We start from the raw sequence: 22,206 nt of genomic DNA, 5'->3' as shown, positions 1-22,206 counted from the left end.
TCTGTAATTGACACATAAAAAATTATATATATTTATGGAGTACCAGGTGACATTTCAATACATGCATATATTGTTTATGTTTCACTCAGAGTAAGCATTCTTACCTACTCATCATTTATTTATACCAAAAACATTTAAATATGCAGTACATTATCATTAGTATAATGATGCTACCATGCAAAGGAAAACCAGAACTTACTTCTATCAAGCTGTAACCTAGAACCCAATGATTAACCTTTCCCCACTGTTCACCTCCCCACCAATCTCCCTAGCCCTGGTAACCACTATTCTGCTCTATGAGATCAACTCTTTTAAATCTCACATGTGAAGAAGATCATGTGCTATTTGTCCTTCTGAGGCTGATATATATTCTCCAATTCCAGGTCTGACACAAATGACAGGTTTTCATCCTTCTTATGGCTGAGTAATATTCCCCTGAACGTGCTACACACACACACACACACACACACACACACACACACACACACACACACACAAATACAAACACAAACACAAACATACACACACTTTCTCCATTCATTCATCAGGTTGATGGACACTTAGATTATTTCCATTTCTTGGTTTTTGTAAACAGGGATTCCTTAAACATGCAAATGCATATGTCTCGCAGTAAGCTTTTAAACAACATTTTACCCCAAGATTGAGGACATTAAGCCAGGCATGGTGGCACATGCTTGTAATCCCAGCACTTGGGAGGCTGAGACAGAAGAATCATTGTGAGTTTTAAGCCAGCCTGGGTTACAAAGCGAGTTCACGGTTAGCCTGAACCATATAATGAAACCTTGCCTCAAAAAAGACCAAAAAAAAGAAAGAAAGAAAGGAAAAAGAAAAAAGATTAAGGACATTTATAAAATCCATTTTGCTAAAACCAAAATTCTCATTTCTGAATCAAGATTCTAAAATGTATAGATAGTCAAGCACACTGCAAAACATGTAAAAGTTATAAAATATTTAGAAATAAAAATTTCTGCTTATATGATTTTTTAAATGTTCATAATAAAAGCTAAGTATGGAAAATTTATTTTTCACCATTTTGCCAAATATGTGAAGGCAAGGTTGTCTATGGGCATGTATGAAAGGTAAAAAAAAAAATTAGGAGTTAAAAATTGGTTTGAATTTTTGTTTCATTCCACTCCTGGAGAGGTGCTTTAGGAGACAGTGACCTTCTGAGGAAACAAAGTTTCTTCCTCAATAAAATAAGTATAACCACAAAAGCCTGGCAGAATTATTATTGGGGTCAGAGATGTTATAAGGAAAAATATCACTCTACAACTGCTAGAAACTGACACTAAAAAAGCCATGTAGGTAACTTGATCAATAATAACTAAAATAAAAAAAATAAAAACTAAAATTATAATACTTCAAAATGATATCATACCTAAAATGATAGACTCAAGTGATAAAAATATACTCCTTAAAATTTTAATCTATTAATTTTGAGCACAATAAACCAACATCCAGAAGAATTAAAAAGATCAAATATCATTTTTCTCCAAAGAGAAAATGTTTAAGTATCAATAAAAAACTTTAAAAGATGAACAAGATCAGCCTAAAAGGAAATGATGAGTCACAAAACCTTCCTTTGACGTGATCCCTTTACCTCACTTGACCATTTCTCACTCCGATGTTCTGGATGTATAGTTAGTTCTTATTTTATGTGGTATCTGTGTTCCACACACATTTATGCATGCTTACAAATAACCACAAAAATCAAAAACATTGAGTTTAGAGTCACAAGCATTCTAGCACGCAGGCAGATTAGCAGATAAATGCTATCAATAAGATTTGGACCCATGAATAAGTACTAATTATAAATCACTAAAAAATTTTTAACTAGTGAAGAAACACTATTCCATCATAATCATGAATCAAAAATTGTTACATATTTCTTAAAATAAGTATGTAGTGATTGAATTCTGGTTAATAGAGAATTGCTAGTTGACATAAATATATTTAAATTGCCCATTTTAACAGGATAATATAATCTCAGCATTTTAAATTTTTATGATTACCAATATGCTCTTCATTGCCCTAGAATTCTTAATTAATAAGATAATAAATAAAATACCTTTCAACTTACAGCTTTACACATACATCTTTTTCAGGCCCAGTGTCCAGCATGTGGGATAGGCCCTCAGTAAACACATGGTAAGTTAATATTAAACAGTGAACAGTGAGTCTGTAGGAGAGCTACAGGACAGAACCTGAGACTCTCCATTTGCACTCCTGAGATAATTGTCAATACTGCCACATCATCACCATTTGAGAGAGCACTTAATATGTGTAAGTGCTTGAAATATATTGTCTAATTTAGCCACTAGAGTACATCAATGCTGTAATAATTGTGTTGATGACTAAATTTCAATTACATTGCCCTGCCTGAACCACACACCAAGTTAAGTGGCAGTGAAATGATTTGAACTCTGATAAACTTCAGAACTGCCTCTTAATCATGACACTATTATTGCCTCCCACATTATCTTCTTTTTACTTGGATATGTTTTAGTGAAGAGATTTAAACCTCTAAATATTCTAGACTCTTTCAAACTCTTAAGTAGTCTTTTATAGTATAAAATAAATTTTAAGAATCAAGGTCTAAACTCTGCTTCTGCTACTTGGTTCTATGACTGAAAATTACATCAGATTAATGATTTGCCCAGTTTTTCATATATAAAATATACTTTAAATTACTATATGGATTTAAACATAAACTAAATATAAAGCACTCAGCAAAATACCTGGCAGAGAACAGTCAAAAAAACAGCATTCCACTCTTTTAGACTTAGGAAATAAATGCAAATCAAGTAAAAGAAAGCTATGCTTATTTAAGATTTTCAACAAAATTATTACAGAACTGCACACTGACTACGTACTTAAAGAATCTGGAAGAGCAGATATTTTGAGAGAATTTAGCTTTACTCCAATTACATATTAAAAATTAGCATTTTTATATGAAGCAACATAAAAGATATAGATAAGGTCAAAACAAAGTACAAATTTCACCTTTACTAAAAGATATGCCTTTTAAAATCCTATAGCCAAGACTTTCTATACTTTCTTACCTGATACTAGTGGTTTCTGTGTATTGAACAGCCATCAGCTGAGAATTTGAGCTCTGTTCCAGAGCACCCTAGAAGAAAAAAGAAAAAGCTTAATGTCATATAGTAAAATCAAATAAGATCTTCCTATACCAAATCATTCAATATTTTCATTTATAAAATTTTTATTAAAGTATTCATATTGTTTTTCACGGATATTGTGACATATTAAGTTCATGTAATTAAACACCAATGTAGAAATTAGAATTCTTTAAGTATAACTCTGCTTGAGATTCTTACGGAGTTTTACGGAGATTAAGGTATTTAAGGCACTTTCTATAAAGTCCAAAAAAAAAAAAAAAACAAAGTTTAGTCCAAGAACTTTATAATCAAGCCACATAAGAATTGTTGCACACGTAACAACTTAAATTTACCTAAAAATAACTGTTATTAATGGAAAGTTCCTAGGAAGTATGGAAGGTGAAAAGCAGAGATCCCTATGAAAAGTGAAAAGTAGGTCCCCATTGTTTACTAAGTATCTTCATACCTTCACCCATGGACTAAATCTCACTAAAGAGATCTACTACTTTTAGCAAGACAACAGTTTAATCTAGAACCAGTACTGGTTCAGATACACTATATTGCTTCTCTTTTATATAGCATATGCTCTGCAATGTGATTTTATATTCCATGGAAGTTTTATAAATTGATTTTCAGAATTTTTTAAGGACATCAATAATTCAAGGACATATTACTATTACTTAATTAGAAGGTGACCTAAATATTTTCCAGTCAAACAGTGCCTTACATAATTGTTTAGTTCCAAGACATTTGGCATTTATTCATTATTGTGTCCACATACCCATCTTGTATCAATCAAAGCACCTTTGTGCATTACATGCAGGAAGACTGCAAAAGTGCGTAACTGATTATCTTCAAGAAACTGTTTAAATGGGCAAACTGATATATAAAAATAATACATGTATTTAGCATGATAAATGCTAAAAGAGAAGCATGTATGAAAAAAGTTGAAGGTATTAAGGAATAATTTTATTTAAGAAAGAGCAATTTTATTTGGTGAATAGAACAAATATAAAAGGATTGACTACTGGGCTTCCAACTTTTAGCTCTGTAACAAGTCAAGGGTCTTCCTTTATGAAAATCAACTGTTGGTCTTACATGTAGTAAATATTTAATAACTGCTTATTAAACAAAAATGAAAAACACACCAATAAAGTGAAAATAAAAAAAGAAACAAATAAAATACTATACTTACTGACATGATTATCAAGCATGTAGTAAATAAGACCAAAATTGAATTATACCTGATTGATACATATAAGGCTTAAAATGAACAGTTGAAATCTCCAGTGGGAATTTTAAATGATTCCTACTACTTTGGCACATAGGAAATGAGCACAGAAGTGTAAAAGAAGCCAAATTTCTTTTCCTACTCTTAGAAATGAATGGGTAGGTTTTAAGCAAAAATTGAATTACAGACCCATCAGGCAAAAAGAAATTAGATATGCCATTTACCTATGCATGCTTTACACCAATTAACAAAGGAAATTTTGAAAAACTGGCTTTTTATTTTTATTTATATAGACTTACTGAAAGGTGGTAATTAACAAAAATATGAAGTAGGCACTTATACAAAAAGAAGGATGTTAAAAGTCTCTGGTTATGCTGCAGATCTACTTTTCCCTTTAGTTCTGTTATTTTTTGTTTTGTGCATTTCAAAGCTTTGTTATTTGAATTACTATGTCTTTTTGATGAACATTCCCTTTATCATTATGAAATTTCTTTCCTTGCCTGTTATGATAACCTTTATTTGGAAGTCTACTTTATGTGGTTAATATACCAGTCAGTTTTTAATGCTTATACTTGCACAGTATATACATTTTTATCCATTTATTTTTTTCTATCTGTCTGTATCTTTACATTTAAAATGAAGACGTAAACTGCCGGTGTAATTTACCTAAATATTTGGATCTTTCTTTTTTAAAAATCTACTTTGATGGGGCTGGGGATTTAGTTCAGCGGCATAAGCACCTGCCTTGCAAGCAGGCAGTCGTGAGTTCGATCCCTGGTACCGATAAAAAGGAAAAAGACCAAAAAAAAAAAAAAAATCTACTTTGACAACCTCTGGTTTTTAATTGATGTTTTAGCTCACCAGATTTAATTACTACATTACTTGATTTAAATCTATCTTGGTATGTATTTTCTACATATTCTCTTTGCTCTGTTTCTCTTTTCTTGCCTTTATTTTCTTGAACTGATGCTTTGTGTTCTATTTAAACTGCATTGGCATTTTTAGCTGTACAGTACCCCCAACAGTTTTGCAGACCATGGTTTCTGTTACTCATAGTCAGCTGTGGCCCAAAAACATCAAATGGAAAATTCCAGAAATGCGTAATTCACAAGGTTTAAACTGTGTCCTGTCCTGAGCAATCCAATGAAATTTCTAACCATCCTGTTTCATCCTGCCTGGAACATGAAACACCCCTTTGTCTAGCAAATCCACGCCATGAACACTATTTGCCTGTGCCATCTGGTCACATCAGCTGTTACGGTACTATAATACATGTTTTACTTTTACTTCATAAGGGTGCCAAGCACAAAAATAGGGATGCTAGCAGTTTTATTACAGTATATGGTTGTATTATTATATTTATTATTGCTGTTAATCTCCTATTGTGCCTAGTCCATAAATTAACCTTTATCATAGGTGTATAGGACATATCTATGTATAGGGAAAACATGGTATATATAAGGTTTGGTACCATTCACTTTGAGTTACTCACAGTGCACTTTGAAATATTATTTGAGCAATATAATAATTTAGCAGTATATTTCTACTTATTTCTTCCCTCCCTTTGTGTCCTTCTATTTAATCTATAAATCCCACAACTAACTGCTTTTATTACTGCTAAAAAACTAACAGTCTTTGAAAGGAATTTATACAAATATAATGTACAAAATTTTTTTAAAGTGTCTTTACCGAGATACTTACCCATTCTGATGCCCTTCCCTGCTAATCTGCTAATTTTCCTCTGCTAATCTGCAGTTCTAGCTGATATCATTTTTCTTAGTCTAAAAATTTTTGAAATTTCTTATACTTCAGGTCCTCTAGAAAACAACTCCTTAGCTTTTGAATATCTTTATTTTTCTTTCATTTTGAAAGGTATTTCCACTTATTTGAGACTTTTTCTAGTAACTCACAACCTAAGAGGGTAAGATTATGAAAGAGGACAATGCAAATCCAAATTAATTTATAAATGATAGAAATTTCAAAGAAATGTCAAATCATCAAATGAATAGACTATCTTATGAGACTTGTGGATTCTTTTAGTATGTTAAGTAAGTAACCTTGGAGAAAAGAAGGTTAAAAATTAAAAAGAAGACAAAGTAGAGAATCAAAGGAATTTTTACATGCTTTAGAGCTGACAACAGCATAAACAGAATAATCTTGTTAAAAACATTTGACTCTTCACATGGGCCTGTAAGTGTCCAACAGGTAACTTAAAGCAAGATGAAAACAGCATTTTTGTCTCCATTTTATATTCAACTCCTCTGCTCTGAATCACTCTGCCTGGCATTCACCTTGAATTCCTGGAAACATATTACAGTCACAAAACTATCCCCTAGGCAATAACAACTTAAATCTTATCACAGCCAACATAGCCATGGTTGACCAACCCCGAGATACTGATCATCCAGACCACCTTTTGACAAAGACTGGTTGACTACACAAATCTCTGGTCCCTCTGTCTATAAAATCTGGGAGCTTATTCCAGTACTGCTGAAGACAGGGCAAAAGAATCAAGTCCCTTTCTTCCCAGTATAACTATAATCATTCAACTTCTTTCCTATTCTCCCCTCTGTTCATCTTTGGACTGTGGCATCTTGAAACAGGTGGCAGAACCTAGTCTGTTAGGATCCTTCAAGTTGGGACCGATGGCCCAAAACTCTGGTAATAACCCTTATCTTTCCTCTAACTAAATAAACAACTTTTTTACTACGACAAGTACAGATGCATTCTGTTACTCCTTTTTTGGTAAAAGCTAAGATTTTCACATTTCTGAATATTACCCAAGTTCCCTAACAGAAAGCTGACATTCTCTCATTTCTGATCGGTATCCAAGTTCCAAAAATAGTAGGCAAGACTTTTGATTAAGTTATAAATCTTTTCTAAGTGAACAGAGACTATGAAATTAAAACAAAATTACTTTCCTTGTATTAGAATTCCTTCAAGATTTAAAATAATACCCCATCTACAGTAAGTGCTCTATTCTTTTACCCAATGAACATGAAAAGAATAACATGGCAAAGTACATCTAAATAAAAGCAAAAAAAAATCCTCATTTAAATTAAGAACTTTAATCTAATTTTTCATACAAAGCATTATAGCAGCTGTGTGGGATTATCTACTGGCAAATTATTCCCGCCGCCTGTGTTCTTCTCCTATATTGCAAAAGATGGGAGCGTGAAAACTATACTACTTAAAATCATTTGTCACCATGGTGGGGTTTTGGATGTAATTTAGGTTCTGCAGTTGGGCATAGTGATGCATGCCTGTAATCCCAACACTCTGAGAAGCTGAGGCAGGAGGATCACAAGTTTGAGCCCAGTCTGGGAAATTTAGTAGGACCTAGTCTAAAACTAAAAAAAAAATTTAAAGAGTTGAGTATGAACCCTAGGTATGAACCCTTGGTTCAATACCCAGTAATTCCTCCCCAGTAAAAGATATAAAGATGTGCTTGCTCCAGATTTCAAAAGTAGTTGGGAGAGAGTCTGCTTTCCCTCTGGCTATCATGGCAGCTGATGTGTGAGATTTGGAAGACTACAGTTTTTGCAGTCCAACTCTGCACTCCAATGTTAGTAAGGTTCCATATTGCTTAAAAGTTCATGTCTCTGGGTATCCTTTCAATATATTTCTGAGTGTACCTACCACATGTTGCTTCCAATTAGTCAATAAATGATCAAATAATTAAAATGTTTCCACTAGCATATAAGCATGCAAATCTCATCAAATATTTTCCACTCCAGAATAAAACTTTTTTCTTGATCTCTGGAGCTGCTCTATTCTCATTTATGGGAATCATTCTGAATAATTTTCCCCACTTTCTCATCTCTTGTTACTAATCAAATGCAGTTCAAGTAGACTTGTCATCACAACTTCTATAAAAGTTACCAAGTTCTAATGATCTACAAGTTCAATGTTAATTTCTCAGTCATCATTCATCAATATCTCTTAGCCTACAGTTTATCATATCTTGCTTTTTTTTTAAGAGAAAATATCCTAAAATTTATTTGGAAGCATAAGAGACCTAGGATACAAAAATCAATCCTGGGGGTGGTAGGGGAGCAGGAACATCACGATCCTGATTTCAAGTTATATTGCAATGATAAAAAAAAAATAGGCATGATATTGCCACAAAACAATTATGTGGGTCTTGCTTCTGTAAAAAAAATCTTTGCTTGGGTTTTGGGCGTCATACTTTTCTTCATACTGGCTTACTACACATCTTCCTTCTCACGTGGTCCTCCTGCTCCTTTGCCTCTAAGGTTGGAATTGGCCCAAGAATCAATTCGTCAACCTCCTTCTTTCCTCTTTGGTTTCTCACTAGGAAATATTACCCCAAATGAAACATGTAGCTTTAACTTCTTTACTAAACTCTAGACATAGACACTTGATTGTCCACCAGACTTCTCCACTTGAATGTCCAATACTCCTATCAAATTCAATATGTCTAAATCCTTAACTTTTTTGTACAACTTTTCATTCTTCAATCTTGGTGTTAGTAAATAGAATCACTATTCATGCAGTACTTAAGGCAAAGGAGCTACCATTAATTCCTTTTTATTTTACAGCACCAATTTCAAATAGTTCTACTTTCAAACTATATTTGGCATCCAAATACTTTCCCCAGTTTCACATCTATTATATTAGTATGGGTCCCATAAGATCTCTCACCTACACTACTAAAATGGCATCTTAATTGAACTCCTTACTTCTACTAATCCTCCCTGCCATGACCTACCATATAGCAGCTAGAATGATCTTTTAAAAATATAAACCAGGAATGTAGCTCAATGGTAGGACACTTTGCCTGGCATATATGATGCTCTGAGTTTTTGGTCTTGCCAAAAAAACCATGTGTGTGTATAATCAGAACATGTCACTAATCTGGTCAAACTTTTCTTTTCTTTTTATTTATTTCTTTTTGAGACAAAGTCTCACTACGTAGTACAGGCTGGCCTTGAACTCACTGATATAGCCCAGGCTGGCTTCAAACTCATGGCAATCCTCCTGCCTCAACTTCCCAAATGCTGTGATGCCAGGCACGTCCAGCATACTCAGATTTTTCAATGGTGTTTCCTCATGCCCATGATACAAGCTGATGAAGTATGCTATGAGCAAACTGTTGCAACCTCTCTAATCTTATTTCCTACCATGCTCCCCTCATCCCTGCATTCCAGCCATACTCATCTTCTTGAGGTTCCGCCACATGTAAACTGTTCCCTCATGTTTCTGCTGTCTGACAGCTCTTTCTTCATTTTCCCCCTGTATTACTACTTTGTTTTCTCTGCCTATGGCAAAAGCAGTACCCTCACCAATCCCTTGTGCATAAAGGAAAGCTACATGTTCCAGTCTCCCTTGCAGTAGGCAAAAGTAACATTTTAACTAACTAAATGATCACTAATGACCACTGATGACATAATGATTCCTAAAACACTTGGTGGGATTTTCCAAGCTTTCTCTTCACCAAAACCCAAAGCCAGAAGCAAAAGTTGTAAGTTATTGGAACTACATAATAGAAAGAACATGAATCCCTAAGACACTGCTTGGAAAGAAGGCAGTCTAGAGAACTATGCTGCACTTTGTATAAGAAACAAGTTCTTTTTTGGTACCAGAAATTGAACTCAGCCATTGTGCTTGCCAGGCAGGCGCCATGCCACTGAACTATATTCTTGGCCTGAGAAACAAGCTTTTACTCCATCAAGCTAGAAAGATTTTGAGGCTGCTATAATAGTCAGCATTAATTACAGTACCTGGAATTTCTTCAGGGAAACTTTTTCTGACCACTTGATCTCAAATAGTCCCTCATTTCTTACTCCAATTTCTAATCTTCCACAACATTTTATTTTTTTAGCAAACTTATCTCTAACTTTAAGTATGTGTATTTACTTTTTTGTTTATTCTTCTCTCTCCCACTACACTTTAAGCTCCATGAAAGCAGGGACTTTATCATACTCACCACCATATTCTCAGGCCTAAAACAGTCCCTGGGTCATCATCAACACCATGGGCAATTTTGCTGGGAGTTCCCAGTTTGACATTGCTAGTGTAAATGCTTCAGAAGTAGTAATAAATATTTGATGAATGATAGAATGACTATAAATGATGCTTTATGACCAATAACATTATGATAAAAGCTCTCCTGAATAGTTCTAAGGAATTCTGTCATTAACCATAGTGGGTCAAGACCAAATTCAGAAATGCCCTCCATGGATGCATCTCCACTTCCAAGCTGCTTATGCTTCAACATGCTCTGAGAAGCTGTAAGAAGAGCTGAGATACATATACTATTTATTAGATATACTATTGTATCAGGTATGTGTCAAAAAAATGTTTGATAGACCTTTGCATAGGAACCCCTGGCTTGAAGCAAATTTAAAGGAGAAGGCAGGAAATAGAACATGGCTGAGTAGGAAATATTAGTACTATAAAAGCTAACTTAAGTGTCATAAAACCTAAGAGGAGGACTTTAGTGTCAAGGACAGCTACCTTAGAGGCAGCAAGAGAGAGCAGGAATTAGTTAAACCTCCAAAACTTTCCAAGGAAGATAGTAACCGCTGGGGGAAGCCTTCCAACTGTGCGAGTCGTTGTTTGATGACAAGCAGACACAAACCTGAAGGATACGGGTCTTCTGTTGATTATTTGTCATCCTTCTTGACTTGGTCCTTTCTACTTCATGTCTGTGAACCCAACCTCGCAGTTCATGATTTAACCTATAAAACAAACAATGAATACAACATATTTCACAGAATTAGATGTGGATGGAAATGAATTTAATCATTCTGTAGGTTTCAAAGAGTTTTCCAAGGTCTTGCTTACTCACTTGCTTTCTGACTTGAAAAAGCTAAGACAATTAATCTTGTGTTTTTGTTTGTTTGTTTGTTTTTTTGTCTTTTTCATTTTTACCAGTAGCAGGGATCGAACTCACGACTGCCTGCTTGCAAGGCAGACGCTTATGCTGCTGAGCTAAATCCCCAGCCCCTTTTTTTACTTTTTTTTTTGTCTTAATCTTGTTTTTAATAAGACATGCATTTTTATATGCTATCCTCTTCAATTATGAGTTTAAAATTCAAATAAAACCACAGTTAAATATCTGCTCAATATAAATACTAGCTGAAACAGTTTTTCCACTAAAATATTTCCTGTATCTGCTCTCAAGATATGTACAATATATACAAGCATCTGAGACACTAGAGAAATCCTAACAGGTCATCACAGGACTACTACCAGCAAATGGGTATGTTAAGACCTTTGAAAATCCTGCTTTTTCAGGAGAAGAAAACGAAGTGCCAAAGGAAAAAGAAAGTTCATATTTTTAACAGTGTAAATTAAAGGCTAGTTCAGTACAACTTCCCTCTGCTTACTTTCCAGAGACGCTACAAAGGTGTGAGGCTATGCTTATTTGATTATAGTTGATTATCACTTATACGCAGACACACAAAACTGAGGCAGTTTTTGAAGTGTGGGGATCTATTCCAAAATCACAGGAAAAACTCAAGGGAAAAGTTGATAAGGAAGTTGGAATCATAGAAAAATGCCTAGGTATTGCACATCATCAAATCATTATGTTCCTAATTGAAGAAAAAGGTACCACTTGCTATGGATGTTACCATTCACAAGCATAGTCTTTACACTGAATTTTAACATTATTTTGTAGGTTTCAAATAAGACAATTTCAAGTATGCCACCATCACATCAAATAGACCCATCACCGTCTCTATCAGGTTGGTAGGAAAACTGGACAACTAACACACTTATGGTTATCCAAGAAGTAATTGAGAGATTCTCTCAGCCATTTGGTAACTCTGAATAAATACTTTTCAGATTCCAAGGCTAGCCCACTCAAGATATTTCTGCCAAAATCTACAACACTTACCTGAGAGACTCGGTTGTATTAATCAGGGGTTGACAAGGAGGTGGAGGAATATAAAGTAGTGGTTCTTCAGTTAGTACCATTAGGGCTTTGTCATTTGAAACAGAATGATCATACCTGAAACATATATGTACATTATTTGTTTCCTTGTCTCTTAAATTCCTAGGAAGTTTGTTTAAAGAAAACCAACACTAGCATCAACTTTTCACTGAAATAATATGTTGTAAAAAGAATATATTGCAAGGCAGAAATAAATACGATAGAAAAAGAGAAAGTATAAACCATGTAGAACAAATGTCATTTTGAAAATTTCTATAGAGATGGCATAGTAATTCAGGTTTATTACTTATTGAGCTATTAATGTGCATCAAAAATAAGGGATACAATGATAACAAGATTCATGCCTTTGATGAGTTTAAAGTAATTTATTAATGGGAGAACTTGAAAGATCAAGTGGTTGATAGAAAAGACAGTATTATGTGACCAGGACTAAAGTCTTGTGATCATTCGTAATTCTGTGATAACAAAACTTAACAGCCTCCTTAAAACAAGTATATCTGAGGTAGGGGCAAAGTAATCCATAAAATACTTGGCAGGATTAAATGAAAGTGTAAAAAAGTTACAGTTTCAGAATCATAGACCTGAATCACTAATAATACAAAAGCGTGATAGTAATTACCTATCAGCTCGAAAAATATTTATCTAATCATCACTCTAGTCACACAATTCATATCTAGGATGTCGGATAGTGAAATTTGAGTTGAAAATTAGTATCTGAGCTAGGGACATTATTGCTAACTTATTCTCTTCATTCTGCTATTTTAATTGCTGTCCCTAAGAAATCATAAATTTGTCCTGAAATTCCTTATATATGATGTTCTGGATTTATAAAAGTGGATATGCCAAAACACTAAAAGAAAAAAAAAAAAACATAAAATTTAACATAGCAAGATTTACTTTTGGCCTGGGGATGTGGCTCAGTGGTAGAGTACTGGTCTAGCATGCACAAGGTCCTAGATTCAATTCCCAGCACTATAAAAAATAAAAATAAAATAAAAAGATCCAAACTTTATTTTTTTATTCACCTGAATATCAACTATGTGCCAGGTTCTGTTTCAGGTCCAGGAAATCCAACAGGAAAAAAAGTAGATACTCTTTGTATCTACTTCAGATAAAATGGTCTGAGAGGGAGATGTTAAGGCAAGGCCTAAATGATACGAAGCCAGCCCCACAGAAACTGGAGGAAGCTAGGTAGAATCAGGTTAGGAAAAACTAGCTCAAGGAACATAAAAGAAGACCACTGGCTGAAGAATTATGAGCAAGTGGGTGGGAGCAGGCACTAGAGGAAGCATGAAAGACAGAAAAAGCCAATCATGATAAGAACTTGCTAAACACAATAAGAACACAGAAAAATATCTTAAATATAGAAGTGAAATATTTGAATTTATAACTTGGATATAAAATGGATTTGATCAATTCCTGGTACCAAAAAAATAATTTTAAATAAATTTTTAAAAAAATTTTAAATGGATTTGAGGGTGGCAAAAGGAAAAACCTGGATGCTAGTGAGAAGAGAACAATAGCGATCCAGACAAGAACTCATGATGGCACGGACCAGGTTCATGGCAACGAAAATGGAGACAATGGACAGATTCAAAACAATTTTTGGAAAGAATATTAACAGCATTTGTCAAAAGAGGAATCAGGGCTTCCAGCTTACATACTAGAAATGGGGAAGACTATTATAGATGACTGCTTGGAGGCAAAAAAAAAAAAAAAAAAAAAAGAGCAAAGAAAGGAAGGAACTTAGTTCTACTCTGTACATGATAGGTTTGGAATATTAGACAAGTTGGGGAGCCTACTGGATACAGGAATCTAGAAATTGAGAAAAGAAGTCAAGACTGTCATCAGGATACACAGACAGAGCTCCTGCGGGGAACAGGAAGAGAATAGAGACGTCAAACCACATATTTCCAGTGAGCCAGGTGGTGTGTCAGCAGGGAGACAAGAAAAGCAATACCCCCCACCCATCCGTGGGCTGATTTGGAGGAAGTCAGGCTGAGATGATAGCAACTAAAGTAAAAAAATCACTTAACGCTTGTATTGTCTAATTGACTTTGCAGCCTAAAGCTGGTAGTCTGAGCATCTACGTGGAGGATAACCAGATACACTATAGCAATTGTGGGGGATTTCCTTCTGTCTTGTTTTTGAAATTCCATGTTTTGTTCCATTCTGCTGTTTTGTTTTATTCCTGTATCTGATAACCTAAGCAATTATTTTGAAGATAATATACAATAAAACAACCATTGTTAAATTCCTGTCGTGCTGTTTTGAAAACATATATAACTGTTGTTCTTGTTGTTTTGATTTGTTTGCTTCTTGATTTTTCTATAATTTCCTTTTTCTCTTTAAAATAAAAAAAAGGATATACAGACAAGGACTCTGTACTAAATTATAGGTGAATCAAAAAAGAAAACAAAAAGTTCCCAGTTCCAAACCTTGAGATTTGGCTAGAGGAAAAGACTGAAGCAGCAGGGAAGAAAGACTAAAACTGCAGCAACACAAAAGGAGTTTTTAAGTGGGGAGAGATCCAGACAGCTGAGTTCCGGGAAAGGTCAAGAAAGATGAAGACAGAAGTTTCCGTTGAGCTTGGCAACACTGAAATCACTAGCCCCTTTGATAAAACTAATTTTGGCAGAGTGAAAAACTAAGTTCAAGATAAAAGCCAGAGAATGCCATGTGTTCCACCCCCAGAGAAAAAGAAGAAATAGCTAAGGATACCTCAGCTTTCCTCGCACCAGGACCATTCTTGAAGTGCTCTTTTTTCTATCATTGGGTTAAGTGGAGGCAGGTAATTTAGAGTAAAGACAGATGTATTGATACACAGGGAATGAAGGCATATTGTCTTGGGCTTGGTAAATGTATACCCTTCTGAATGCCTATAGGAAGAAGCTGCTGTAAATATACTAAAAAAAAAAAAAATCAAGAACAAAGATCTGTCACACATGCATTATTTTAAAAGTCATGCTGTATACTTATAAAAACACACTTTGTGGTTCATGAGAAAATCCAAAATTGCTCTGAAAATGCATTTCTTATGTATAATTTTCTTTCCAAATGATAAACTCTAGTAATGATTCTGTACATTTGTGCTGACTGGATTTGTTCTAACAGTCAGAAATACTTTGGGGAAAAAGAAAAAACACTCAATAAGAGGAATGCCAGGACAGAGACAGGGTGGAGTTAAAAGAGAAAGGAAAGGGAGCATCTAAGTCAGCATGGAATCTGGAAACAATTAGACCCACGCTAACCCAGAGTTCTAGGCTGCCTGCAAACCACTGTATATCAAAAGGAAAAGTTTCAGCAAATAATCATTAAAGTAAAGGATGTAGGGAGCTAGAGTTGACGAGAATTCCTGGAATAAAGACAGGCTATGACTGATGCCTTTTACAGAAGGTGACTGCCCTTTCCTATTTGTCCAAAATAGTCCTGACTTATGCCTGATGCCCTCACAGAATTTTTCTCATGTAGGCTAAATGGAAATAAGCCTGGAGCTATGGTCATTTTTGCACTCAGTAGTATAGATGTAGCAAAGTCATCAAGAATGATTCCTCTATGGTCTTCAGCTTGTAAAATCTCACAACATTAAAAGTGAAAAATCTCTAAAAAATTTCAAACATGACACTGTGCAATGCTTGCCATCTGTCACTCTACTTTACCTTATTAGTCAAGGTCCCATGTACATATGACTCTGATAAAAATTTCAAAAACACAAGGAAGTGTTTATCAGAAAGTACACAGTCCTCTATATGTTCACTCTCACCTTCTTCAAGTTAAAGGAATACAGGAATTCTATTTTCCTAAGTCTTCTTCTATTGACAAGCAATATGGAAATTCATCAAATCAGTATTAAATTTTACATGGGAGAAATTTAGCAAAGATCACATAAGTATAAATTTGTCTAATGACTACACGTAGGTTCATTCATCATTCTAACCTAGCATATCTACCCACAGATCAAACAGTAACATATATTAGATAAATTAAATGTAAAAACACAATACACTAGCCAAAATGAATGAAGGTATTACACATGGTTCAGTTTTGTGTTTCAGTAGCAGTGTATATTAATGCACACAAATTATGATTTTATGGTCATACCTCAAGAATTCAAAACTGTCAAATGTTTCCATGTAAATTTATTATTAGACTTGATCTTAAAAATAAAATTTACTAATGGTCTCAGTAATTCATCTGCTCTCCTTATCAAAGCTATATATAAATAGTTTAGATATAAAGTTATACTAGATAGAATTCTGTTTCAGTTTGTATAAACTAATCAGATAAACATGCCATCTCACCTGTAGCTATTTTTCTGGATGATATCATCTGATGTTCCTTGTTCTTCTTTAGCAGAAAATCCTAAAAGATGCCTCCTTTGATTTGCAGTGTTCACATTAGGGTTCGTTCTTCTGGGGTCCTGTTCCAGTATGCTAAAGAAAAAAGGAAAGACAGACAGACAGACAATAATTGAAATTTTAAAAAGTCACATTATGCTACATGTACTCTATAACAAACCAGACTTTCTTTATAGGTCTGTACATAGACCAAATGGGATAGAAGCAAGTCAAAACAGTGTACTAACACATAAATACTCTAAGCTTGGTATCCTGTACATATAGAAACAACTTTGAAAATTTTTGTAAGTATAAAGACTCCTTACCTGTAAACTGCTTAACAAAAGCAATATTCAGTACATTTAAAAACTTTATAATGGTATTGTTAGTTACTATAGTTTGAATCTTAAATGTCCCTTACAGGCCCATGTGTTGAAAGCTGGTGCCAGCCTTTAGGAGGTCTGGTCTCATGAAAGGAAGTGAGGTCACTAGAAGTGGTCTTTGAGGGAGAGACTGGGGCTACAGACCACCCTATCCTTCTTTCTTCTCAGCCACCATGAGGTGCACTCCTCTGCCCCACGCGCCTGTGATGATGCACTATGCTGCCACAGGCCCAAAGCAACAGGGCCAAGTGACTGCAGACTGAGACTTCCTGTTTTAAGTTGATTTACCTCAGGTGTTTGCTTCAGTAACAGCTAACTGACCCATACAGATACAAAGTAGAAACACAAACACAAAACATTATGTTTAAATAAATATAAAACTCAGCTAAAACTGAGAAGTTCTGCTGAGTGCTGCAAACTGATGTTTGCAATGAGGAACTATTTCACATAAAGGAAGGATTATTGATTGATTGATTGATTGATTGGTACCAGGAATCAAACTCACGACCTTGCACTTCCCAGACAGGTGCTGTATCACTAAGCTGTATCCCCTGCCATATTATTCTCTTTTGATAGTCAAACTTAGTGTTAGCCTTTCACAATTCCAGAACTCAGGCTATTAAACTAAAGCTAACAAAAATTTATTTTAAAAATATTTCTATTTTTATCTACACATAAAATTTTCAGTTTGCATCTTTCTCCTTACCCTCCCTAATACCTTCATTAACCAATATCACATCCTCTTGATAGGCACAGATATTTGTGGAAAATAAAAAAATCAAGCCCTGGATTTAACTCTTAGTAACAACAGCAGCAACAGGAAGAAGACTGATTTAATGTTTTTATGCACATATTAAATATAACAGTAATTTAACATTAATTGTGTGCTTAGAAACTTAGCTTGCCATTAAGATTTTTGTGTTTTATTTTATTATATCACACACATAATTTACACTAGTCAAAATCTTGAAATTCAATACAAAGGGAATCACCCTAGAAAAGCATAAAAGGTTATTTAGTGGCATGAAGTGGAAAAGAATGGCTGATTTTTTAAAAAAAGAGAGTAGGTAAGTGCCCCATGTTTCGACAAACAAGTTCTGTGGGATATAGTGGTTTTACTCCAAATTTGAGGGAAGCAACTTTGGAAGGAAGCAAGAAGCAGGTATGTCTCTATACTTTTCTGATCTCTTGCTATCATCTCCATTCTCCTACATTCTTTACCCCTAGAAACACTGCTACCAGTGATTCTAACATGGTATGCTGTGGCACTTTGGCATACCACAAACTCTTCAAAGGTACACTGCCAAATGACGGCCACTTTATAAAATTTGCTACAATAAGGTTATATTTTTATTATAGTTGTGTATTTCAGACTAAATGTTCATTTGAGCAGTCATTCAAAACTATAAACCTTGCTGCAAATGAGATTAGAGGCCCAGCGGAATGTTTAAGCAAACTTAGGAAAACTCAACCTAGTGAGTATTTAAGAAAACATGAGAAAAGCTAGGCCTGGTGGCACACGCCTGTAATCCCAGCACTCGGGAGGCTGAGGCAAGAGGACTGTTGCAAGTTTGAGACCAGTCGAGGCTACAAAGTGAGCTTGAGACCAGCCTGAACTGCATAGTGAGACCCTGTCTCAAAAAAGACCAAAAAAAAAAAAAGAGAGAGAGAGAAGCAGTTAATAAATTAGTTCAAAATTATTAACACTTTAAAGTTTTTAAAGAGGCCTCCACTGAACATTGTTCTTCCAAAATTTTTAAAATCACTATAGAGCTGAGTGTGGTTGTACATCCCTGTAATACCAGCATTTGAAGGGCTGAGGCAGGAGGATCACTGTGAGTTCGAGACCAGCCAGGACTATGAAGTGAGCTCAAGGCCAGCCTGAATATAGCAAGGTCCTATTGCAATAAGACAAGCAAACAAAACTATAAACTCTGCATTTCAACTCACAATTTTATGGGCACTTCAAGAAAATGCCTTGAATTTAACTAGTAGTATAGTCTATCACATCTATAACCAGATTACACTATAATCATTTCACTATACTTGAAAATCAGTTCTGATGTTGACTTATAAATGGCTACTATTTTCCCCATGGTCCACACTGGAAATGATTTTGACACTGTAATAACAATATATTCTTAACCATAGCTATTTTTCTAACTTTTGCCCTTTTGTAGCCAAAGAGCTCAGATTATCTTTACAATGCCTACATTATATACAGTCAACAAAATATTAGGAACAGGAGAATGAGGGACAGGGCAAAATGTAGGGTTCAAATAGTCTGAGTCTCTATTTTATCATCTGCATATATTTTGAAATATATGGAATATATTTTGAAATCTATAGACTCTACTTTGAAAGGGTGAATGGATATTTAAAGATTTTGTTAAGAATCTCACACGACTTTCCACTTGTTTGTTTTTGGCTATTATTGTTGGTTGGCCTTCATCTCCAGTAGATTTTAAGTCTTGAAATTTACTTAAAAAAGGAAAAAGAAAAAAATTATCTTAAGCTTAAGTATAGACAAGATGACTGTCCATTTCAGTTCAAAAAAAACAAAACAAAACACCAAAGAACTACAGATTGTTAACCTCTATGGAGTGACCTACAAAACCTAAGTTTAATTATAGAAATAACACCAAAGAATTACAGATTGTTAACCTCTGCGGAGTGACCTACAAAACCTAAGTTTAATTATAGAAATAACTGCAAAATTACACTTGTATTGTTTTTATTAATACTTGAAAGTCTTATGAGAACTTCACTGCCAGAATTTAAGATTAAGTATAATTGTAACCTACATATATTAAGATAGGAATGTGGTAGTTTTGTAATGGTCAAATATACAAAAGAATATGAGAAAATTATTGTTGATATGAACTTGGCATGAGTGTTTTTGCATCATTCAAATGTTCCTTTCTGTTAACTCTGGAAAAATTAAATTTCCAAGCACACAAAGAGATGACTCAGTCACAGTACGTTAGTATCATAATTATATATCCATGACTGTTTCTAGTTTATAATATTAATAAAGTGATCCAACCAAACTCTTTTTGTAATCAGGTTAAATTAAGTTCTATTTAGTATTTTTAGATCAATTAACAAATATTAACAAAATAGAAGTCTCTGTGATCTCTGTCTCTAGGATCAGAAACACAAGAACCATAATAGTTTCAAGCCAGAAAATTATCATTACACCAAAAACCTTGCTCATGTTATGGGCCAATGAGCCTGAAAAGCATGGATTAATAAAACACAAATGCTTTCAATTTCCCCAAAAGTCTGGAAAAATTATTGTAACAATTGTTACTTTGCTTTTTTCATTTACAAAATTCTAAAAGCCAACAACTGTTTTAGATTATTTATGAAACCACTAAATCCTTAAAATGTGATTTCAGATACCTAATCCTCATACAAAGTAGTTGAACATAAAATGGCACATCTCCAAGTCTACTCTGCTCCTGCAAACCTGCTTTCTTCTGATACAAAGAGGTCAATTTTAAATTTAAGTCCTCTCAGCAGTTAAGAATCATACTGCTTCTCATTCGCAAAAGAAACCATATGCTGCTGTTGCTCTGAGAACCACACATGAAAAACCAAATTACTTTAAGCTGAAAGGAGCATGGAAAGCTTCAGGTTCTGCTGTGGAAAATTAGAAAGAGCATAAAATTTGGAGGCAGAAAATTTGTGTTTAAGATGTGACTCTGCAACTCTCTATGTGAGTAGCCCTGGGAAAGTTGGTTAAATTCTCTAAACCTCCAATTCCTCACAAATAAAATATTTCCCGAGATTCAAATGAGATGACAGATGCAAGCCTGTGGTAATTTATAAAGCCCAAAGAGGACACAGAACAGTTAGTGATACTGCTGCCTTCCGGCCTGTCTGGTTCAAGCTGTTCACAACACAGCAAGCAGGGGCTCTTTAAAGACAGACCAGGTTTTATATCCACTCCACAGTTGAAATCCTTCAGATAGCTTTCCATTTCTAGCATGACAAAAGCCCAAATTCTTAAGACAATCAAGGCTTTACTTACTTTGAATCTCTGACATTATCTCCTTTATTCTCCCCCTTGCTCAGTTGAGCCCAGGTTCACAGAGTTCCTTACTCTGCCTTGAAACTGCGAGGTTCACTTCCACTTTAGGACCTTTGCAATGGCTGTTCCCTCTGCAGGGAAGGCTCTTCCCCAGATAGATCCATATGGCTAACCCTTCCATATCCTTTAAGCCCTGTCTCAAACATCTGCTAAATGATTACCATTTAAAACTACAACCTCAACAACTACCCTGGCACTTACAAAGCCATTCACCCTACCATATTTTATTCCTTTGTTCAAATAATTTAAAACTATCATTTTAATTATGTTTATGGTCTCTCTTTTCACTACACTACATAAACTAAGGGGTACAGGGACCTCTGTTTTATTCCAGACCAGTGCCCAGTTCATAGGAGGTATTCTTTTTCTCTTTTATTGGGGTGTGTGTGTGTGTGTGTGTGTGTGTGTGTGTGTGAAAGAGAGAGAGAGAGAGAGAGAGAGAGAGAGAGAGAGAAGATGAGGACTGAACCCTAGGGCCTTCATGCTGAGCTACATCTTCAGCCATGTTATTTTGAGAGAGGGTCTCATTAAGTCATCAAGTTGCTTAGGCTGGACTCAAATTTTTGACACTGCTGCCTCAGCTTCCCAGAGTGTAGAGATCACAGATAATGCACCAGCATTCCCAGATTTAAAAAGAGAGAAAGAAAGGAAAGAAAAAAGAAAAAAAAAGAAAGAAACTACATACCATTCTGCCTATTTGTCAAGAGAGAAATACATGTTTTCATTTTAGGGAAACTAATCCACAACTCAAGAATAGCAGGAGGCGAACTCATTATTACACTATTTCCATATCCAGGAAGAGGACATTATGTTAATTTTCATTGCAGCTAAAGCAGCTGAAGCTAAAGGAAGAAAGGACAAAGAGATCTCAAGAGAGTTTTCCAAACTTTAAAAAGGTTTTCTTCTTTGTTTATTGAGTGGTTCACAGATGATTTTTACATGCTAGTAGTAACAAGGGGTAATTTACTAGAAAGAGATATGTGGCTGAATGAAGAAATTGGCCTTCAAATGAAGATAAAAGAATCCCCTAAATAGCAGTTCTCAGAGCCAGGATTACCACACCCTGCAAAGAAACATGCACTTTACAGGGGCAAC

At 34.8% G+C, this 22,206-nt stretch overlaps 1 protein-coding gene across 2 annotated transcripts in view; it reads right to left on the bottom strand.

Moving 5' to 3' along the window:
* Atf6 (activating transcription factor 6) overlaps nt 1-22,206 on the bottom strand; it is a 188,476-nt gene that overhangs the window by 100,534 nt on the left and 65,736 nt on the right. For both annotated transcript variants that reach the window (XM_013149252.3, XM_063253564.1), the window contains 4 exons: nt 16,597-16,728; nt 12,239-12,352; nt 10,976-11,075; nt 3,084-3,151 (listed from right to left, as the gene is read on the bottom strand). In XM_013149252.3, coding sequence (XP_013004706.2) covers nt 3,084-3,151; nt 10,976-11,075; nt 12,239-12,352; nt 16,597-16,728 — 414 coding nt within the window. The remainder of the gene's footprint in view (nt 1-3,083; nt 3,152-10,975; nt 11,076-12,238; nt 12,353-16,596; nt 16,729-22,206) is intronic.

Source organism: Cavia porcellus, unplaced genomic scaffold, assembly GCF_034190915.1.
Source record: "Cavia porcellus strain 051 isolate PalLab524CR breed Dunkin Hartley unplaced genomic scaffold, mCavPor4.1 scaffold_7, whole genome shotgun sequence".
Taxonomy (NCBI): Eukaryota; Metazoa; Chordata; class Mammalia; order Rodentia; family Caviidae; genus Cavia; species Cavia porcellus.
This window is presented reverse-complemented; position numbering and strand designations above follow the sequence as displayed.